We start from the raw sequence: 21,246 nt of genomic DNA, 5'->3' as shown, positions 1-21,246 counted from the left end.
GACTAATGGACAGAAATGTATTTTGTTGGCGTTGGTGTACTGTGATATGCTGGTTTATTTATTCTCCCATATTATCCACTAATGCGAGTCTCTTTAAAGAACCCTGTCTTATATGGCAAAGAACATGGCCCTGCATTGTGCTTTCCTTCTTGCCTTGTGAACTTAATGCACACTTTACACCAGCTATTCAGTGAAGGGCGGAAAGTGTTTTTGGCAAGGCGGGGACCACTGTTCATTGAAGGCTTTAGTAAGGGATCAGCCTACTGTAGCATGTATATGTTGGCTTGATGATGGCAATCTGTATGTTAACCTTAAAAATCATTGGAGACAACAAGGTGTTTAGCATTTCTTGGTGTATTTTCCTAGAAATGGAACTCACAGACTGAATCGTCTGCTTGTATTTTGGACATGAACTTTAGCTACAAATGCACAGGAATGCAGTCTTGCACAAGGCTATGGGAGGAAATGGTTTTCAGCTCATGACTTGACAGACCACATTTCAAATGTGCACTAAACACAGCTTCAACAGACTTCAGTCAATGGGGGAAGGGGAACATCATCAAGCAATGTCTATAATTTAAAACATGTTCCATCAACATGAACTTCCATAGATATGGACTTTATAGATGAGCACACCTTTTGGAAAGGAGAAAGACCATCTAGCCCAGCCTTTTCTGCTTTGCTTGACATCTTCTTTGCTACTTCATTAACTGGGCAAAAAGAGTCATTTTGTTTCATAAAATTCTTTTTGCATCATTTTTGGTATTGGGCTGTTTTGTTATGTTGTTTTGTTTTGGAAGGGGAGATGCAGGGCTGGCACAATATTTTTTTGCTAACTGAAGCAAAGAGCAACATTTCCCTGCTCCCCATTACATGTATATATGTACAACTGAGTATCATTTCAACAGGAAGGAACAAGATAATGCCCTGTATTGCAGTTGTGCACAGCAAGCTAATTTAGAGATTGCAGGACAGGTTGTGCTGCATACACAGCTCTATCCTCCAAAAGAGCTGAATGGCTGGGTGGTCAACAGAGATGAATGCACACCATTGAACAGAGCTGAATGTCTTGTTGGTTGTTGGCCCCTAACCCCTGCTTCTGATGTGGTTGTCTCAGGGGCATCACTAGATGGATGGGGGCCACACCAGCTAACACTCTAAGGGAAGGGGGTGACAAAATGTCTACCTTTTGGCTGAACTAGACTGCAGAGTTTGCCTGTGTCCTTTTAAAATCCTGGAGCTCAATGGAAGAGAAGGCATGAGTGGGGTGAGCCTTATTGGGGGAGAAAGGAGAGGGCTCATGTTTTATAAAAATATGTCTGTGTTGTGTGTTGCTAGTCTTCAAGTCCTTTCTGACCTATGGCAATTGGCAACCCTGAGACCTTTGCTTGTTTGGTTTCATCAGTTGTCTTAAGATTTCCTCTTCACTGAAATGGCCCCTTTCCTATCCTGTATGCTCATAACTGTCTCCTAGAACGTAACTGTGTGACTGCCTCTCTTATTTCTTCTACCTTTCCATTTAAAAATATACCTTTTCTATGAGCTATTTGAAAAATGCCATAGGGTTGAAACAGATGTGTTGAAGAGGTGGCTTGAAGCTGCCCCTCCCAAAGACAGATTGGGACCATGGCAATCACATGCCATTCCCTCAATCCACCTTGAAGCCACTCAAACAGAAGCGGCAAAGATTCACTCCTTTTTCATGAAGAAAAGCTGCCTTTTCCTGTCCTGCCATGACCTATGGCTGCTTCAGGATGCTCTGGCGGCATGCGGCATGTAAACATTGCCCCACTGGAGCATTATGAAGCCATCCACGTCTGGACATCTTCTAGACATCTTGGAGGCCATATCCCCAAGCCACCTGGAAATCAACATTTTGAGTTGGTCTGTTTTGGTCCTGGGTGACTTTATAGTTTTTAAACTCTAATGAACAAAGCCCAAGTCTCTCTAACTGAAATAATAATAATATATCCTCTACCTGTTTAGATTTTCCTCCATTTATTTTCCCATTCTTTCCCTTGTATTTAATTCTCGATTTTTAATTCCCTGGTAGGAGGAATTATTTTGTTCTTTATAAAGTGTCATTTACATTGTTATTAACATATTACTACTTATCGTTGCCATTCATTATCTATCCATTCAGACCTCCTGAAATCATTCAAGAGCAGCGCAGTAAAGTTTTGCTTGATTCCACTGGAATGTTTCACTGGTGTGAAGCTGTTTCTTTCCCAAAGGCTGTCATAGTAAGTATCATCAATACTGTGGTGTTATATTATCATCTTTTAAAAACAAAATTCCAAGGTTGCTCCGCACCTGCATGGATGAAGAGGTAAAACAGCATACTTTCAATCCATGCCACTATCGCCATGTGTGGGCAACATTGTGAATCCTATGGCTGTCTAGATGTTGTTGGAATCCAATTTCTATCTGTGCGGCCAATGGACATTGCACATGGGAACAGTAGTCCAGTAATAGCTGAAACAGGTACAGGTTCTTCATTTCTGTCCTGAAACATTGTGTGACTCCAGTAACAAAACTAATGAATTTTGAACTCTAAAATCTGAACTCTAAAATATTTGAAGCAGCCTTTGTTCAGAGCAGTACACATGTGTTAAAACCGCTCCCATGGCACTTAGAGTGCACATTAGTCTTCATCTTCAATATACTAAATGCATATTTCTTCTTATATCTATTCTAGCCTATTCCCTATCATCCAGTAGTTCTTATTAAAAGGTTATAGAAAAGATCATTTCCATTGTTTAGCACCACTTGACAGACTAATAATTGGATTTAAGGCACGTTCTGCTAAATACAGCTTAAGGTTTCATTATTCAATTTAGACTAATCCAATTAGTTAGAGATGATCATTTAATTTGCCTATGATTCTAATCACTCATCAGCAAAGTTCCCCTGACATGAATCTTTTATTTCCCACTAAAGAAAAACCTATTGTGAAGAGATTGTTTTATGAAGGTACAGGACTAGCTTTGACAGCTCTTGATTGGGAATGTGAACATAGACCATGTACAAATCTTGTAAGATTTTTCTCAGTCGCACCTAATTAGTAGTCAACTTGTCATGTCACATGCACAGGCCAAAAATGAGCACTCATGATGCAAAATGACATTGTCAGGTGCTCAAAACTAAAGCACATAACAGGTCCTGTAGTAGGAAAACTACTGTCTTCTACAAGAACAACAGACTGGGTTATGCTATATGTTGTGTTTTCCATTGTATACAATGGCAAAGAAATTCTAGTTGAGTGCTAAGAGCTAATTCAGACAGTGTATTGGAGTCCCTTTCATTGGGTGCATGGATATAATGTTCCCAGATTTTCAAAACAGCAATAGCGAACAGTCAAAACTCATGACATGCCAGGCTGCCAATAAGGAAATTGCTATTAATAAGCTTGTACTCTGTCTAAATACCAAGTGAAAGCACTGATGTCAATTAACGTAGTCATGTAAAACTAAATTTGATGATTTAAAATTCATTTTAGCATTATATGCCCAATGAATTGTATTCCAAATCCCTGATCATTTGCAACACGCATTGCATAAAATGCAGTGACACAATACAAGAGGTATATTTCATTGCCATTGTCTCTTTCTGGTCCTAATCCAATTGGCTATAATTGAAAGGACTCAAATCTCGATATCTTGAGATTTCAATATCCAATTATTCTATACAATGATTTAGTTTTTGAAGGGGGGAAAACTCATCAATAGCTACATCCCAAAGGTGCTTTATTATTAATAACCATTTTTGGACAAGAGAATGAAAATCCTTTGCAAGAGTGGGAATGCTCTATGACCAGAAGGGGAATGCATTGGATGACCAAGTAGAAATAAAAAGATGATGGAAACAATATATGGAAGATATATTCATCTCTATATAAAAGAGATGAAAAGATGACAGATTCTTTCAAAGAAGAATGATACGAAGACAAACCTCCAATTTTAGAAAATGAAGCAGAAGCAGTACTCAGAGAACTTAGGAGAAATAAATCACCAGGAATAGCTGGTAAACCAATATAGCTGCTTCAGGTTAGAGAGACAGAATCTAGCCTAATAAAATCTGTCAGCAGCTATGGAAAACAAAAGAATGGCCAAAGAATTGAAAATGCTCAATATACATTCCAATCCACCCCAAAAAGGACACTAGTGATTGCAGTAACCATGGGATCAATTTTCCATGCAAACAAAGTGATGCTCAAAATTCTGGAACAAAGATTGTTACTAGAGAGAAATGCCAGGTGTCCAAGCTGAGTTCAGGAAAGGAAGATGCACTAGGGACTATATTGAAAACAAACACTGGATAATGGATTTAAACAAAACTCCACCAAACAGTGATACCTTTATTGGCCAACCGAAATGCACAACATACTTGCGGCAAGCTTTCAAAGCTCCATTGGCTTCTTCATCTGGCAAGATGTTACAAACCAAACAGGAGAAAAAGTGAAGATGTTAGTAAGATGCTTGCATTTTGTTGTTTCTGTCTTTGGTTAACCTGGTATAGGGAAGGTAAATTTAGCAATCTGGCTCCTCCTCCTTCTGGAAATGTGGCAATTGGGAGATTTTCAAAGTCCAGGAAATTTAAAGTCAGTTTGCATATCAACACAATATTGGAGTGTACCAAACAATTTCAGGGGGAAATCAGTCTGCACATTAAAGATTATAGCAAAGCCTTTGACTGTAGAAATCATGAAAAATTATGGATCGTTCATGAAGATATGGGTGTGCCACAACATTTTGTTGTTCTGATGTGTAACCTATACTGAGGAGAAGAGGCTACTATTAGGACAGAATATGAAGAAATTGAATGGTTTCCAGTTTGCAAGGAGATCAGGCAAAGCTGCATTTTATCACTCTATCTGTTTAACTGTATGATTAACATATGATACGTAAAACAGGATTGAAGTCAATGGTAGAAGCATTAAAATGGCTGGAAGGGATATCAACAGTTGAATATATACAGATGACACCATCCTACCAGCAGAAAATAGCAAAGACCTGGAGCAATTATTGAAGAAAGTTGAGGAAAAGAGTGCTAAGGCAGGCTTAAAACTGCATATTAAGAAAATACAAATAATGAACACGGATGGTTTACATAACTATAAAGTAGATGATGAAGACAATGAATAGTTCAAGAATTTCCATACCTTGGTCCAGTCATTAATCAGAATGGAGAATGGAGTCAAGAAATCAGAAGATGACTTGGAAGGACAGCTAGGAAGGAACTACACAAAATCTTCAAGTGCACTGCATTGTCCATGCCACTGTATTTTCAGTTTCTATGTATGGCCGTGAAAGCTGGACATTAAAGCAAGCTAATAAGAAGAAAATCAACTCTATGATAATATGGTGTTGGAGAGGAGTTCTAGAGATACCATGGACTGCCAGAAAGACAAATAATCCCATGTGGGAAGAAAGACAGGACATAAATCCAATCAATCAATAAATGAGTTGTACAGCAAATCAAACCTGAACTGTCTCTAGAAGCCAATTTACAATAAGTAAACTGAGATTCTCATACTTTGGCCATATCATGAGCAGACATGACTCACTAGAAAAGACAGTGACACTGATAAAACAGAAGGCAGTAGAAAAGAGGAAGACTGCATTGCAGGTGGATAGACTCAATAAAGAAAGCCATTGCCTTAAGGCTGGAAACCTGAGTAGGGTTGCTGATAGTGGGTTGAGCTGTAGGTCTCTCCTTCATGGGGTCACCACAAGTCAAAGTGGAATTGACAGTGATTAATACCAAGAAGCAATAGCATAGTGCAGTAATGCATTGAAGCATATTACCACTATATTTTAAGATAGACATCTCTATTTTAAAGTGGTTTACTGTACTTTTAATTTAAAATGTTCATGTTTGGTCATTCTCAATTAATAACTGCTCTTGATGGTTCCAGGTTTTGGGGAAAGACATCCCTTTCTCATCATTGCTTGACCATTCATTTTACATTATTCTCTGGATCAAGTGCACATTATGACCCTTAGGAAGAAGTACAGCTCTTTCTCCTTCCTCCTATCATTATATTGTAACTATGATGTTTATTTTGATTTACTTCATACAACACTCAAAGATCTGCAGTTGTCAGTGTACAAATCCTGTTGTTGAAATATTACTTAGGATCTGAAGTAGGTGACTCATATGATTTCACATGTAGTCAGGCATCTGACTTAAGCTGTTTCCAAGCATAAGACCTGTCCAAGTTTTACTGAGTTATCCTTCAAGATTTGAACAGGGAGAATGGTTTACTTCTACAGATGATTGCCTCTGGTCTTTTTTAGAAGCGAAAGAAGAAAATGGTCATGAATCTAAGTGATCACATTGTCGTCTGTGTTTTGGGAGATGCTACCTCAACACCAATTGGACTCCGCAACTTTGTGATGCCTCTACGAGCCAGTAACTTCTCACTGAAAGAACTGAAGGATATTGTCTTCCTTGGATCTCTTGAGTATCTGCAGAGGGAATGGGACTCCATCCATAATTTTCCAAAACTGTATGTCTTGAAGGTAGTATACATCTTATTTATATAATAGGTTCCCCCCAATTTTTTCTCCCTTATGGTTTGATTATTTTGAAAAGAAGTAGCTAAGTAGATGGTTTCCCTATGAGAGTCAACCCATATCTTTGACGTCCTTCATAGTTTAACCAGATGTATATGCACTTTATGTCAGAGAAGGACACCCCATGGCAACCACAATCTTTATGTCCCTGTCCACCGTTGGGATACATCTACAATGCTCTTCCTACAAAAAAAAAATGTTCAAAAAAGGCTATTACTGCTCTTCAAAGGCAAATCTCCTTTGTAGCCTCCTCTTACTTAACTGAAAATATTTATTTTTCATTTTGTTTTACTGGGAAGAAATGTCTGCTCACCTCCAACTAAAAAATAGCTCCTCCCTGAGGAGCAAAACTGTATAGGGAAAGCACAGTGTTAGATATGTATCCTAGGTATGCCTTGCACAACCTTTCCTATTATTCCATACCTTCTAACATTTCACATGTGTAGCCAAGCACCATCAAAGTGTGGTCAAGACGGCAAAAGTTATTCATGAGCTAGGAGAGATTGCAGCAGTTTGCTTTTGCATGAGTTTACAATGAAGGGATTCTTCCCCTACCTATATATTTCCTCTCCCTATCGCTGAGTTAACTGAGTGCAAATTGTTTTTATACTTCAAACACACTCTTCAGTAGTCCAAGTAAGCTGAGGACAAGTGAATGGGTGGGAGCAATAAAGAGAAATTGGGACATTTTAGAAGAAGCTGAAAAAGTGAGATAACAGTGGATTTAGCAGGACTGTTCTTGCCAAAGAGGGGGAAATGGTGTGCTATCCAAGCTTGTTTGGGTGAGATATCTTTTATTGCTATGTCACAATGCCAACTGGTGATAAATAGCATCTGAGGAAAGTAAATCCAAGATTGTTTTGTTTCCAACCCGCATGTCTATCAGATTTTTTTAAAAAAAACCTCCTTGGAGTTTAGTTTTGCTTTTGAAGCTGCTGCAACATTCTTAGTGTCCTCCAAGAGAAACCTTGACATCTTATAGGGAGGACTTATCAGTGAAACACATACCATACAAAATAAATAAAAACTAAATACCATAGTCAAAGGTTTCTTTTTTGCGTAGGCTAAGGAAGGAATGTGGAAAACCCTCTATCAGTCCAATTCTCACTAGTCATCAGCTATTTTTTTAATGTGATTTTGTTTCGTATCTATAGTACAAAACATGGTTTATTACATCATTTGACCAGGGTCAAATGGGCTGAGCTGTGTGTAGGGGACCAAAGAAACCTTGGAAGAAATTTTAAAGCTTCTGCATATATGTTTCAAATGAAGCTTAATTTTTTTTGGTGCTCCCAGTCCTTTGACTTTCATGCTCACTCTTTTCTTCATACCAGGGTACGGCACTTTCATGTGCAGATCTGAGGTCAGTCAACATCAAGCAATGTTGCATGTGTGCCATTCTCTCAGCCTATGCCTCCGGGGGTCCTGGTGATCAGACATTAGTGGACACAAAATCTATCCTGGCAACTCTGAACATACGTTCCATGCAGATGAAGCTAACTACAGCAACACGTAAGAAGGGGATAAGAGTCAAAATACCATAGTGAGGTGGCTAAATGAGACCTAATTTCTCACCTGCCTGAGATTAGGAAAGGGAAAGAAATTAATCTCAGTGTGTCTTAATAAGAATTAGCCCTCCCCCTCCGCCTTCCATGGATACCAAGATCCATGGATGTTCAACTTCCATTAAATGCAATGGATAGTAAAATTGTGTCTTTTATTTTAAAAAATGACAAAATCAAGGTTTGCTTTGGGGGATTTATATATTTTTGGAATATTTTCAAGCTGTGGGTGCTTGAATCCATAGAGAAAGAATCTGTGGACACAGAGGGCCAACTGCATTCAGCCAATGAAATGCATGAGATGAAGAAGAGCCCAACCTACCCAACCATCACTAGAACCTAAACTTCGAACAATCTTGCTGCAAGACTGAAACGGGGGCCTGTTACAGACTGCCAAAATAAAGCTGCTTCGGGTCTCTTTGGAAGTATGCTATTTAAATGATGCATGGGTCCTAAGAGTCCGGAGGTCGCGCCAAAGCCACACTCCATTCCTAAGCACTGGAGTGCAGCTTTGGTGCAACTTCCGGATTCATAGGATGCATGCATCATTTAAACAGCATACCTCCAAAGAGACCCCAAGCAGCTTTATTTTGGCAGTCTGTAACAGGCCGGGGTTTCATTTATCCACTCTCATGGTGTCGATCTGGTTGTTTAATCCTCTTGCCTGATATCATCTGTTAAAAAAAATAAATTAAAGAAATAATAAATGAGAATGCCTTCCAATGTAAAAAATGTCTGACACCAGCCCTTGGTGCAAAAAATCCAACTGTGTGCCTTGACTGAGGGAAAGGCTGTAGAAATCAGTCAGTTTCATGCTCATGGCTTTTCTGAGAATCCCATTGGCATACTCGTCTCAATGCATTTGGTTGCTCCCACATGAGAACTAATGCATATTTTAGTATGCAGTGTTTTAATGCATTCCTTACAGTGTACACATTTCCCCCATTGACATAAGCACGTTTGTGTCATTTTTCAAATGTATGCATGGTTCTGTGCACTTTTTTTCTCAACCAAAAGGCTATATCAGAAATAGGTAGCTTTTCAAAAGCAAGTTCCTGGAGATGCAAATATGGATGATTTCATAGGGAATTGAAAATGCGGTAAATGTATTTCCACTCCCGCTGGAGAGATGTCATCGTAGGGGCAGAACAAGAATGGGTAAGAAATAGCTGTTTTCCTAGGCAAAGGAAGGAAATTGTTTTTGGGGTTGGCAACATATGGTTCCGCGGATAATTTGCCACATTGCTGAAGGAGCTTTGTAACGTGAGATGAACAATAAGAGACAGCATACTTTTTAAAGTTAACTATATATAAATGATAAGGAAGGGGAATCATTACAGGTGACATGTTCCTGTCAAAAAACGATACCATAATGTCACCCATAGAGAAGGTTAAACTGTGATATGAAGAGAAAGAAATGCAGTAAACTAAGTTCTTTTGTGCTGGGACTATGAGATTTCTAAGATCTAGAAACACATTTACCATTGTTTCCCATTTCCCTGGGAGTAAGCCACATTTAACACAGTGGGGATTTATTCTGATGAAACATGTATAGAATTGCTCTGTTAATATGCTTTTTATTTAGAGAAACTTCTTGACTCTTTTGTTTTTAAATGTAAAGACAATTAGAAACCTGCCTTTTAAACACAATGCTTCCCAGATACTGACAGACCAGTTTTGAGTTGTTTTGACATACTGTCACCCTGCTGTTCCCATTCAGTTGTTATTTTAAACTTTGCAACAGTTGATAAAGTCTCTTTGTTTCATATCAAAAACTTAGCCAAAATTGTTTTTTTGTTTTGTTTTGTGTGATATAGACTCCAAATGCAACTCTCATAAATAATTCTGGTGACAGTGAGATGTCAAGAAATGTTAGATTTCCATCTTGGAAATGATGATAATTAAGATTGGATTAGGTTCGATGTAGAGTAAAGGAATGCAATTGTGGTCAAACTCTTCCATTGGGGGAAAATATTGTTAGTTTTCTTCTGAAGATGTCAGCCACAGATGCTGGCGAAACATCAGGAATAAACTCTTCTAGAACATGGCCACATAGCCCGAAAGACCCACAAAAAAACTATGGATGCTGGCCATGAAAGCCTTCGACTTCACAAAGAAAAGAGACTCTGAGAAAGAGACTTAGCTCAATCCATTCCCAGCCCCATGCAAACAGATGCTTCCATGCAAATGAATGCATCATCAATGAGTTAGATTAACACAAAAATTAGCATCCTCTTGGGTCAGTGTAGGAAGCTAGTGCTTTCCATGGAGGGAAAATGTAGATTCCTTGGTATCGCTCTAATTAGTGCTCTGTCATGAAACATCACAAACAGGTTGGCAAACCTAGGTACTGAACTAAATAATCTGGCTTAATCTAAACACACAACAGTAATTAAGTCTGACAATTTAATATGCTACTGCAATTCAAATATACAGTAGAAGTATGCAATTAAGTAATCTTTTGCAATAACAACCTGCCAAGAGGAGATATTTCAGGTGCAGAGCTGGGTAGGGTTTGAAAGCAAAAATATTGACACACACACACACACACACACACACACACACACACAATGTAGCCAGCCTGTGACTGGTGGCAGTTTCAAAAACTGCACAGTCTCATATGGTATTTTCCATCTGAATTTGTCACTGGATTTTAGCATTTGCTATATGATGCTTTGTTATAACCTGGCTAATTTTTTCTTGTCTTTCTAATGCAGTATCTTCTAGTTCGATGCATCTGCTTTCTGAAAAATCCAAGAAGGATAAAAAAAAAGGTAATGCTTGCCATCTGGTCCTTTTACTGGGGATGATGGGCACTGGATATGGGGCCATATCCACACAAGAAATACATTCTACCACTGAATCCTTTCATATATAATATGAACAACATTTAACCTAGACTCCATCTGCACTGTGGAAAAAATTCAGTTTGATAGTCACTTTACCTGCCATGGCTCCATGCTATGGAATCCTGGGATTTGTAGTTTCCTGCAGCACCAGAGTTCACACAGAGAAGCTGAATTTCTTTCACAAAACTACAGTTCCCAGAATTGCACAGTACTGAGCCAGGGCAATTGAAGTGGTGTCAAGCTGCATTATTCTGCAGTGTGGATGCAGCCCTTCACATGTAGCCTTCAACTTTTTTGTTTCACCTTAACCCACCAAAATCTGACTTGGATCAATTATCTGGGCTTTCTGAGATAACTAAAGCCATTAGAAAAGGCAAAGGTGAGATACGTGATATACAATTAATACAATTTGACATCTGAAAAGTGTGGCTCTCCTTAAAACATAAAGCATTCCCCCATCCTCGAGTACAAGGATTTCCTAGCTTGTCTAAAACACTTTCTTCTCCTTGGTTCATCCACACAATTTGCTGAGTGACTGCTATAGGCTTCATTGACATATAAATTGGATTAACGACTGCATTAAAGTTCCCTCTGTATCCTATAGGATTGTATTAGTCTGTGTCTGCTCCAAAACCTTTTAAAAATGCCTTTATCTTATGACATAAATATTCTAGCAACATGTTTAATACTACCCAAATTCTTGCTTATACAGCCAATTCAATTTTTAATCCAATTTAGTGCCACCTTGGCAGTGTGACCTTGTTTTCTTCATTAGCATATCGGAGGGAGAACTAAATGCAGTCAAAGCTTGCTGGAATTAAATGAAGAAAGGGGCATTCAGTTCTTGATTTCTTTTGCTAATTCACAGGTATATAAACAGGGCACTATGTATTTTACGTTATAAGTAACAATTGAAAGTGATTATAGCAAGCAATCCAATTTTTCAATATTTTTATTATTTCATATAATTGGTCCAGGGAATGATATAACTTTCCAGATATTGATGGACTTCAGCTCCCAGCAGCCTTAGCTACCATAGTCAATGGTGAGAAATGCTGGGAGTTAGAGGCAATGGCACTCTGTCCTCCTCCACACTTGAACATAAGGGACACAACTGTCTACACCATTATTTTGCTCTTTGCCACCCAGGCATACTCTGCCTCTCACCATTGTTTCACATTATCTAATGATGGGGATGGCCTGAGCCAGCTTGTTACATATATCAGTTATTCTACTACCTCAGAAATCTTTTGAATAAGCTTATTTGCTATTGATCAACTGACATTACATATTTGTCCCTGTAGTACCCCTATAAGTAAAATGACTGCTTTGATAAAAGCATTCGGAGAGATGACATTGTGTGTCTTTGGGAAAATTACAAGCCCACTCTGGCTGAAGCCCTGTTTCCAACCATCCTTCCTTGAAGGAAGAAAAAAAGATGTCTCAGTAACAAAATGAGCAAATTTCATTTACCAGACATTTAAAATGTTATTTGGAATGGGTGAGGACTGCTTTAACTTTGGGTTTTGACTTTAAAAAAACTTTTTGAGAATTCACATACTTCTTCATATACTTGATGTACATATGTATGTATAAAAGAATCTGTAGTGGGAGAAGGCAAAGCTATTCTTTAATCTGCCTTTCCATACTTGTGTAAACAATGACAATCCCAACAACAGAAGGAGGAACCTAGAAAGCAAGCAAAGAATAAGATCCATAGGACCACTGACAAAGCATTAATCTCCACTAGCCTCTTCTTTCTGATGCTGGAGAGACCAACAGCTACTTCTTTCCTAGATCCATGATGGAAGGTGCTTGGAGTCTTGCAGGCTCCGTTTCATGTGCCCAGCACAACTGGCCACCAAAGTACCATCTAAATGACATTGCATTCCCAGGGAAGAAGTAGCCATTACATCCCTGGAGAAGAATGGAGGCTGCATCTTCTTTCCCAGCAGTGCAGGACTCTTATACAGATGGGCAAGTTACAAATGGCAGACATTTACAATATTCATTCTACATCTCTCTCAGTGCAACAGATTCGCAATGTTAGCTTGTGACACATTGAGTCACAACTTTATTGAATGTTGGCCTCTATATTTTTAAATTGTACAAAATACACTATATTTCATGAATTTCTCCATAGAGTGCACAGTTTGCTATACAAAGTTCCCCTAAAATAAACATTTGGATACAATTTTTCCTTAAGAAATATTTGGAATGCCTTTTTCTGAGCTCAGAACTGCAACATCCAAAGGATAAATGAGTTCTGATCTACATATTCATCCAGAAATGCAAAGTAGGTCAGTTTGCTTAAAAGCGCAGACTGAACAAAAATTCTTCAGCGCCCTTCCAAAGGATATGATTAATATTGGTGTGAATTCAATAAACAGCTTCAGGGAAAGCTATCCATTTGTAATACCTAAAACCTATAAAGATAATGATGCTTGGAAAAAACAATATGGGACAAAAGGAGTTGCCTTTTTCTCTTGCATAACAATAGCACCCAATAAGTATTTTTTGACAGTCTCCAAACCCGTTCTCTTCACTCCTGACTTTATCTTTTTCTTTCTTTTCTCTCCCTTTTTAGGAAAAGGCAAGCCTGAAAAAGGCAAGGGTAAAAAGGGAGGTGGCAGAGAGAGAGGGAATATAACACAGCGTGTTAAAAGGATCCCCCTCATTACTGAGCTGAGTAAGTCCTTCTCTGGAAACAAAATTTCACCAAAGCAATATGCCTACTGCATTATTTATTTACTCCAAGCCTTCTTTAGAATTCAAAGACAGAAAGTGACAGCATGCCGTGTCCAAGGAACATTAAAAGGTTTGACTTAAATGTTAATTCAGTGGCTTTGAAGAAATCTCGATGGCTGATCAGGAGAATAAATATAACAAAGTGTTACAAAGACTCAGCATGAAACTAAAACAATTTTTTCATCTCAAGAAGAGCCTTTCCTTTCTTCAAGGCTGGGCACATCCACACGGATGTTTTTAGAGGATTCAGAAATGCTTTTGTATGTTGATGCATTCTGAGTTCACTGGTAAATTTTCTTGCATCACGCAATACTAGAACTTGGAAAAGTTACTTTTTGGATTACAACTCCTAGAATACCACAGTCAGCATCGGCCAGGATAACTATGGTATTCTAGCAGTTGTTATCTAAATATAACTTTTCCAAGCTCAATATTTCATGGTATTGGTTTTGTTTTGTTTTGTTTTCAAGTAGCAATGCTAGATTTTGAAAAGGTTGCAAGATCTTGGAGTTTGCTGGCAAAGCTGGCTTGTGGTGAATTTGGTTGTGTCCGATGTGCTAGACAGGTTAAAGAGATTCCTTTCACTGGGACATAATCACACCAATTTGCTTTCTTTTTTAGAAAAAGGTAATTTGTATTAAGAGAAATACATTGAGATAGAAAAGGAAGAGAAAATAACTAGCTAAGCTAAAGAGGTATGGATCGTTCTTGCTTTTTGCTCTTGGAGCAAAGGTGTTTACAAGATCAAGAAAAAGTTGGGCCCTTTCACACCACACATGGGCAAAATATGAAAAATGCAGACAAAACACGACATGTAGTATCTTTTCTATAACAGCAGTGATTACATGAATTGTTCTTCTTTTTCTTTTCAGCGTTTGTAAAGCCACTCTCTGTGCTTTACATCCAACATATTTATATTAATAACAGCCCAAGGTGAATTTGAATGAAGAAAATTGGATTAAAATTTAGACATGTTTTGTTTTTGCGAACCGCACACGGGAGCTTGGCCTTGTTGTGAGGCATGACAGATAAAATCAGGTTTCTGATCTGTCCTTTGTCAGCAGAAACGATGTCATAGAGAGACAGTCCCACCTCGTTTGCTTGTTCACCTGCATCCTTACCAAACATTATCAGAAGAAGCAGCCCTAAAAAAAACCCCTATTTTCTGAATTGGACTTAACTCCTGGCATAAGTAAATACAGTCCGCCCTTTTCTTATGCAGGGGATCCGTTCCAGACCCACCCACCCACTCACCCCCCATGTAAGAGAAAATATGCAGATGCTCAAGCCCTGTTCAAATGAATGGGGTTCATGCCCACGGTGGTGCAACAGCGGCACACGGGGCACACACCACGGGAGCGTGCCCCATTCATGTGAATGGGACGTGCCGCCCCTTGCACCCTGCACGGCTTTGAGCATATACTCAAAGCTGCATATAACGCGGGCACACTGTAAATGTGTTGTTGGGGTTTTTCAAATAGTTTCCAACTTATTATGACCCTAAGGAGAAGTTATCATGGGATTTTCTGGTGCTGAGTCTGGGAAATCCAGTGGGTTTCCATGGCTGAGCATGGAACTGAACCCAGGTCTCCAGGGCTGTAGTCCACTGCTCAGATCACTACACCACATTAGCTCTCTCGTTAAATAAACAGGGCACACAAAATGAGGAGAAAAGAAACATAACCAAAACTCCATCATTTCCCCACATTTTTACAGCAGCTTCTCCTAGTTTGATATCCTCCAGATGTATATACACTACACTGTGACTCTCATTGGCTCCATTTGGCATGGGAAATGTTGGAAACTGTTGGCTAATGCAGCCTTGCTGTCTACATGTAGCTGATCTTCTGTTTTTGTTTGTGTTTTATTGTTTTACAGAGATAGCTTCAAATGCACAATTCTTTCAACAGAGTGGTGGAGATGACTATGATTTTATAAACTACGCAGAAAGTATATCTAGAGGAACAATATTTTCTGACAGCTTTTTGGATTCTTTGCTGTGCACTGTAAGTCCTCTCCCAACGTTGATGTCTTATTAGGTGGTCCATCTCTGGGAAACTGCTTACTTCCATTATTAAGTCCTTAATACTATTTTGATCAAATAGAAGTTTTCTACCCTTTGTTTCATTTGAGAGAAAACAATGGGATCTTTTCTTTTGCTTTTTCACTATTCCTTTGCAGACCTACCATAATCACCATGTGTTAGCGTTGTTCCAGACCCTCGTAACTGGAGGAACCAGTCCAGAACTAGAAGAATTTTTGGCTGAGGATAATCAACTGAGTAGCAGTATAACTAATGTGATACCCCTTGATCTCAGGAACAGATGCAAACTGTCCCTTTTGCCACTGACAAACAATCCAGCTACCGCAGAAGGACTCACGGTAAGTTGTGTTAGGTGCAAACTGATTTCCTTCATGCTAACACAGTGGAACAGTCTCACTCACCTCTTTATCCCACAGTCTTGAGCACCATGTTTTTTCTGGGGTGCTTCCCCATATTCAGGAGCAGATTTGGAGGGTGCACATTGGGGTACAGTGGGAAGGGACAACCACACCTTTCTTGGTTTTGCTGCTTGGAAGCTGTTCCATCAGCATAAGAACACAACTGGATCTTTGCTTGCACTAGCAAAAACATCTGACCACTTTAATGTGTTTCAGAATTAATGGCATACAGTTCCATAAAGCCCTCTGCAGCTCTGGTTCAGGCTATATGGCAGACCATATGTATCTCCTTCTATGAGCCTGCCTGGGCCCTGAGACAATCAGGGGAGGAAAAACCCTTCTCTCAGTCCTACATTGGGGTTATCAGGGAATGTAAATCTCTTCTTCTTTTTCCTTTGTAGGTCTACTTCGGGGATGTGTTCACTAAAGCGCTTAGCAAACTGGGAATTCTTTGCTTTGCCATCTACCGCTTGAAAAGAGAGCCCAACCCATATGAGTTTCGGGAAGTATAGTTCAATTGAAACTTATAGACACAAAGCCATTTGGTTGTTCAGTTTAACACAAACTCATTGGCATTCATTTGGATCAAATATTGATCCAAAATGATCAAAATTCACAATTCAGTCAAATTCTATAGCTTGATTTTTTTTTAAAGGTGGGGCGGCATTAAAACACAGGGAACAAACAAGCTATGCATGGAAATAAGTTATGAATAGAAACAAGTTATGAAAAGAAATATGAATTTCTGTGTCACATGATGTTCATTGTTCCATCAAAAAAATGTAAGCTGAGATCTTGCATTGTCAGATGCAACTACAATGGTGGAGTTCTGATGAAGCCATGCCCAAACCTTTTCAGCCAGACAGCACTGCATCCAAAGGGATTCTGAGTTGCTGCAGTTTGGGGCTCTGAAAAATGACATCTGCAGTGCTCCCTCAGCCACAGAATGCATTGAGAATAGGCAACTGGAAAGACCCCTTAATATCCTTCCACAACTACTTGTCTTGGGAAAGGCAGGTGTCATTTTGCAGAACTCTGATCTCTAGCATCTTGGAAACCCTTCAGTTGGACAACTGTAAGCAAAACCATCCCAAAAGTTATGAGATTTTAAGTCCATCCAATGATCTTGTAACTACAGAACATATTGTCAGCAATAATATTTTAGGCCATCTCAGCCAGCAGTCATCACTGTCAGAAAATTTTACAAATTAATTGTGTTTTTATAATTAATTAATGCATATCAGTGCCTGATGTGGTGAAGGCTGCTGGATAAGAGCTCAGTCCAGTGGTAGATGCCATTAGAGTATGTGTGTATGTGCCTTCAAATCGCCTGTTGCCTTATGGCAACCCCTCAGAGGCTGTTTTCAGGCAAGGAACACACAGAGGTGGCTTTTGCCACTTCTTTTCTCTGCTTTTTTAAAAAAGCCTACAGCGCATGGTCTTTGGTGGTGATCTCCCAACTAAGTATTAACCAGGACTGACACTGCTTAGCTTCCAATATCAGACAGGATCTGGTGTATATCCATTGAAATGAATATAATGCATGATTCTTGTAACAAACAGGTCCCATTTATTCCAATAAATATACTCTGTCTCACATTAAATTTAGCAAATCCAATAACATCCAAACAATGATACCTTTATTGGGCCCACCAAAATGCACATCTTCTTTGAGTTGCAAATGGACATTAAGTTCCCTTGACTTTGAAAATCTCCCAGTGACTGCATGGCCAAAGGGGGGGAGGATGCCAGCCTGCAGATAGCCCTTCCTTTCATCTGAACTAACACCAGAGACAGAAAATGCATGCCTATGACTAACATCTTCAATTTTTCCTCCTGTTTGCCTGGTGAAGAAACCAGTGTAATTTCGAAAGCTTGCAGCATTTAATTGTGCATTTTGGTTGTCCCAATAAAGGTATCATTGTTTGGATGTTATTGGATATGGCCAACATGGTTACCCCTTCGACCGATTTTTAAAGGGAACATTTATATGCTGCCTTTCTCCTGGAGTAGGACCCAAGGCGGCTCACAGGGGGGAAATCACTTAAAACCAAACAATGCAATTTTAAAACAACTAAAATGATCACATTTAGAACAGCACAGCATTGTTTTTAAAATCATACAAATGTATTGCAAATAACTAAAGCAAACACACTAATAAGACGCCTCTCTGGGAGTCATTACATAATAAGGCTGCTTAACCGAAAATGTCTTTTGTCATTCCACAAAACATGATAATGACCCAACTAAACAATACCAAACAATATTCCTCAGTGTTTAACATCTCAGAAAAATAGCAGCAATAGAGCCAGCTGAAGAAATCATTTTACTTATGTTGTTGATGAGAGCAGCACACATGCTGTAAAGCAGAAACATGCTATCTTCTAAACTCATTTCTGCAACTCTCTCATGCACAAATTACACCACCAAATTTCAGAGTCAATCCAGAAAAAAAGCACTTGAAAGCAGGGGGAAAGTCTGCTATTACTGTTGTTGTTGGAGGTTGTATTTGCTGCTGCATGCGGTGGTGAGCAGCTCCTGGACAGCTTGAGGGAAACAAAATTCTCCCCAAAGCTAGAGCCTTGTTGCATTACAAAAGTAAGTTGAGATGCACTGGCAGAGAAGTTCATCTTCTCACCTGTCTGCATGCCCACAAAACCCTTCCCAATAGAGACAGTTGCAAAAGGGTGTCTTTTGTCATACTGGCAACATTTGTTTGGCAAAGGGCACACTTTTCTGACCATCTCCCCCTGAAAGGAGAATGGAAGTGTTTCAAGAACGTGGAAAGAGGTAAGCAGAAAGTGCTTCTTTGCCCCTTCATTTCAGCTTACTTTTGTAATGTGATAATGCACCCAGTGAAGATGCCTACCCCTACTATTAAAGATGCATAAGGATCCACTGAATATTTCTGGATTGAGTGATTTCTTGGTAACCCACATTTTCTATTACCAACATTGTTTACTCATCAGTGCTCAAATTCTTTGATATACTCAAAACCCAGTTTTTTTAAAAGTCTATTCAGTGGATAGGTGTTTATAATCTGATATTGCTTGGTTTTCTCCAAAACAGGTTTGTGATTGCTCAGCCACCCATCGATTTAGAGATGCTTTCTACTGATCAGATGTTTTGTCTTGTTCCATTCAACATTTTAGTAACTGATCTGGTATCTGTGTTGAAGGCTGTTTCACAAGTCAAAGTAAAGGAACCCTCAAAGACGGACGAAAAAGTGATTTTGCCATAAAGAAAGCCACCATATCCGTATAAATAAAGACTTTATTCTCTGTTCCATGTGTGGAAATCCCCCCCTTTACCCCAGGATATTATATAGGGATAAATGTACATTTCTGGTGATTGCCCCGATAAGAGTCATGTGAATGTGACAGAATACCATATTAAAAAATCTTCCAAAATGGGTAAAGAAACAGGTGGCATTTATGACTACAGGGAGCACACAACTCTTTTGTTGCAACAGCTCCATTACCTGCTGATCTGTTTCCGGGCACAATTCAAAGTGCCCATTATATACTGTAAAGCGTTATACAGCTTATGTCCAGGCTATCTGGCAAACCACCTTTCCTCATATGATCCTATTATTATTATTATTATTATTATTATTATTATTATTATTAACCTTTATTTATGAAGCGCTGCAAATTTACACAGCGCTGTACATGCAATCTTTTAGTTAGACGGTTCCCTGCCCTTGGGCTTACAATCTAAAAAGACATGACACAGAAGGAGAAGGGAGTGGTGGAGGGAGAGGGTAAGAGGTCCAGCAGTTCCCTCTCCAACCTCCGAGGCCTGGAACCAAGGAAGATGGACTGGAGGGAGGGCTTGGCTTCAAAATGGAAGGTTAATCTTCATCCAGGGAAAATACATACATTCAAGTAGGATAATACATATACAATACATAGCAATACATAGCAATACAGGAAATGGTATCCACAAAAGAAACCTTTCTCAACAACTTCAAAGGTATGGATGGTGTGAACATAAGAGAAGGCCTTCTTGGTGGCTGCCTCTTAGACTTGGAACTCTCTCCCTAGAGAGGCTAGCATGGCCCCCTCCTTACTATCCTTTCTTTGGCAGCCAATACTTTTTTATTCAGACAGGCTTGTAGAATTGAAGGCTTTTAAGAAAAGGTCAGTTCTGGAAACAAGACTATTCTCAGACTGTTGTTCTGTGTACCTTCAAGTCATTTCTGATTTATGGTGATACTAAAGATGCCAAAATAAAGCGACTTACCCCTGCTAGGGTATAGTCACTTATATGATGTAATCGGGAAGTATTGCATGAAAAATGTGCCAATGCTCTCTCGGCAGCATTGGCACCATTTTTCATGTGATACTTCCTGATTGCATACCGTAAGCAACTGTATCCCAACAGGGGTAAGTCTCTTTATTTTGGTATGTGATAAGCTTCTAAGATAAACCTATCACATGGTTTTCCTGGCAAGATTTGTTCAAAGGTTTGCATCAATCCAAAGATACTATATTTCCCTTTTAAAAAAATTAATGTAATCACATTGTGAATAAGCCAGGGAACCAATATTCTACGATATGCAATAACTTCTGGGCACCAGCTTGTGGTCTGCAGGTGATTCTTACATGATGGGATTGCAAGAGGCAAGGATGGAAAGACTGAGCTACCCAAAATTGGGGGATGCTCAAGAAGAAAGTAATAGAGACGTTGGGAGAAACAAAGAGGAGAAAGAAAAGTGATTAAACTGCCATCAAGCAGTAAGAGTAACAAGGATGATATGACTGCCTGTGAGTCTAATCTGCACTGCAGCAATATTGCAGTTTGACGCTGCTTTAACTGCCAAGGCTCAATGCTATGGAATCCTGGGCTTTGCAGTTTGGTGAGAAATCTAGCCTTCTCTGTCAGAGTGCTCTGGTACCACAGCAGACTACAAATCCCAGGATTCCATAGCATTAAGCCACGGCAGTCAAAGTGGTGTGAAACCGTATTAGATCCAAGACAGGTTAAGGAGTTCCACTGAAGGGGACATTTCCATAAACTGTGTACAAAGAATGGCATGAGGATGCAGGTGGGATTTAGAGAAAC

The 21,246-nt window shown here is 39.2% G+C and overlaps 1 protein-coding gene across 1 annotated transcript in view; it reads left to right on the top strand.

Moving 5' to 3' along the window:
- KCNU1 (potassium calcium-activated channel subfamily U member 1) overlaps positions 1-19,489 on the top strand; it is a 54,573-nt gene extending 35,084 nt beyond the window's left edge. The window contains exons 20-28 of the mRNA XM_042475997.1: positions 2,144-2,243; positions 6,300-6,524; positions 7,913-8,090; positions 10,858-10,914; positions 13,577-13,678; positions 15,616-15,743; positions 15,919-16,119; positions 16,581-16,681; positions 19,249-19,489. Of these exons, the coding sequence (XP_042331931.1) occupies positions 2,144-2,243; positions 6,300-6,524; positions 7,913-8,090; positions 10,858-10,914; positions 13,577-13,678; positions 15,616-15,743; positions 15,919-16,119; positions 16,581-16,681; positions 19,249-19,420 (1,264 nt within the window). The 3' untranslated portion in view covers positions 19,421-19,489. The remainder of the gene's footprint in view (positions 1-2,143; positions 2,244-6,299; positions 6,525-7,912; positions 8,091-10,857; positions 10,915-13,576; positions 13,679-15,615; positions 15,744-15,918; positions 16,120-16,580; positions 16,682-19,248) is intronic.
- The last annotated feature ends 1,757 nt before the right edge of the window (positions 19,490-21,246 follow it).

Source organism: Sceloporus undulatus, chromosome 6, assembly GCF_019175285.1.
Source record: "Sceloporus undulatus isolate JIND9_A2432 ecotype Alabama chromosome 6, SceUnd_v1.1, whole genome shotgun sequence".
Taxonomy (NCBI): Eukaryota; Metazoa; Chordata; class Lepidosauria; order Squamata; family Phrynosomatidae; genus Sceloporus; species Sceloporus undulatus.
This window is presented reverse-complemented; position numbering and strand designations above follow the sequence as displayed.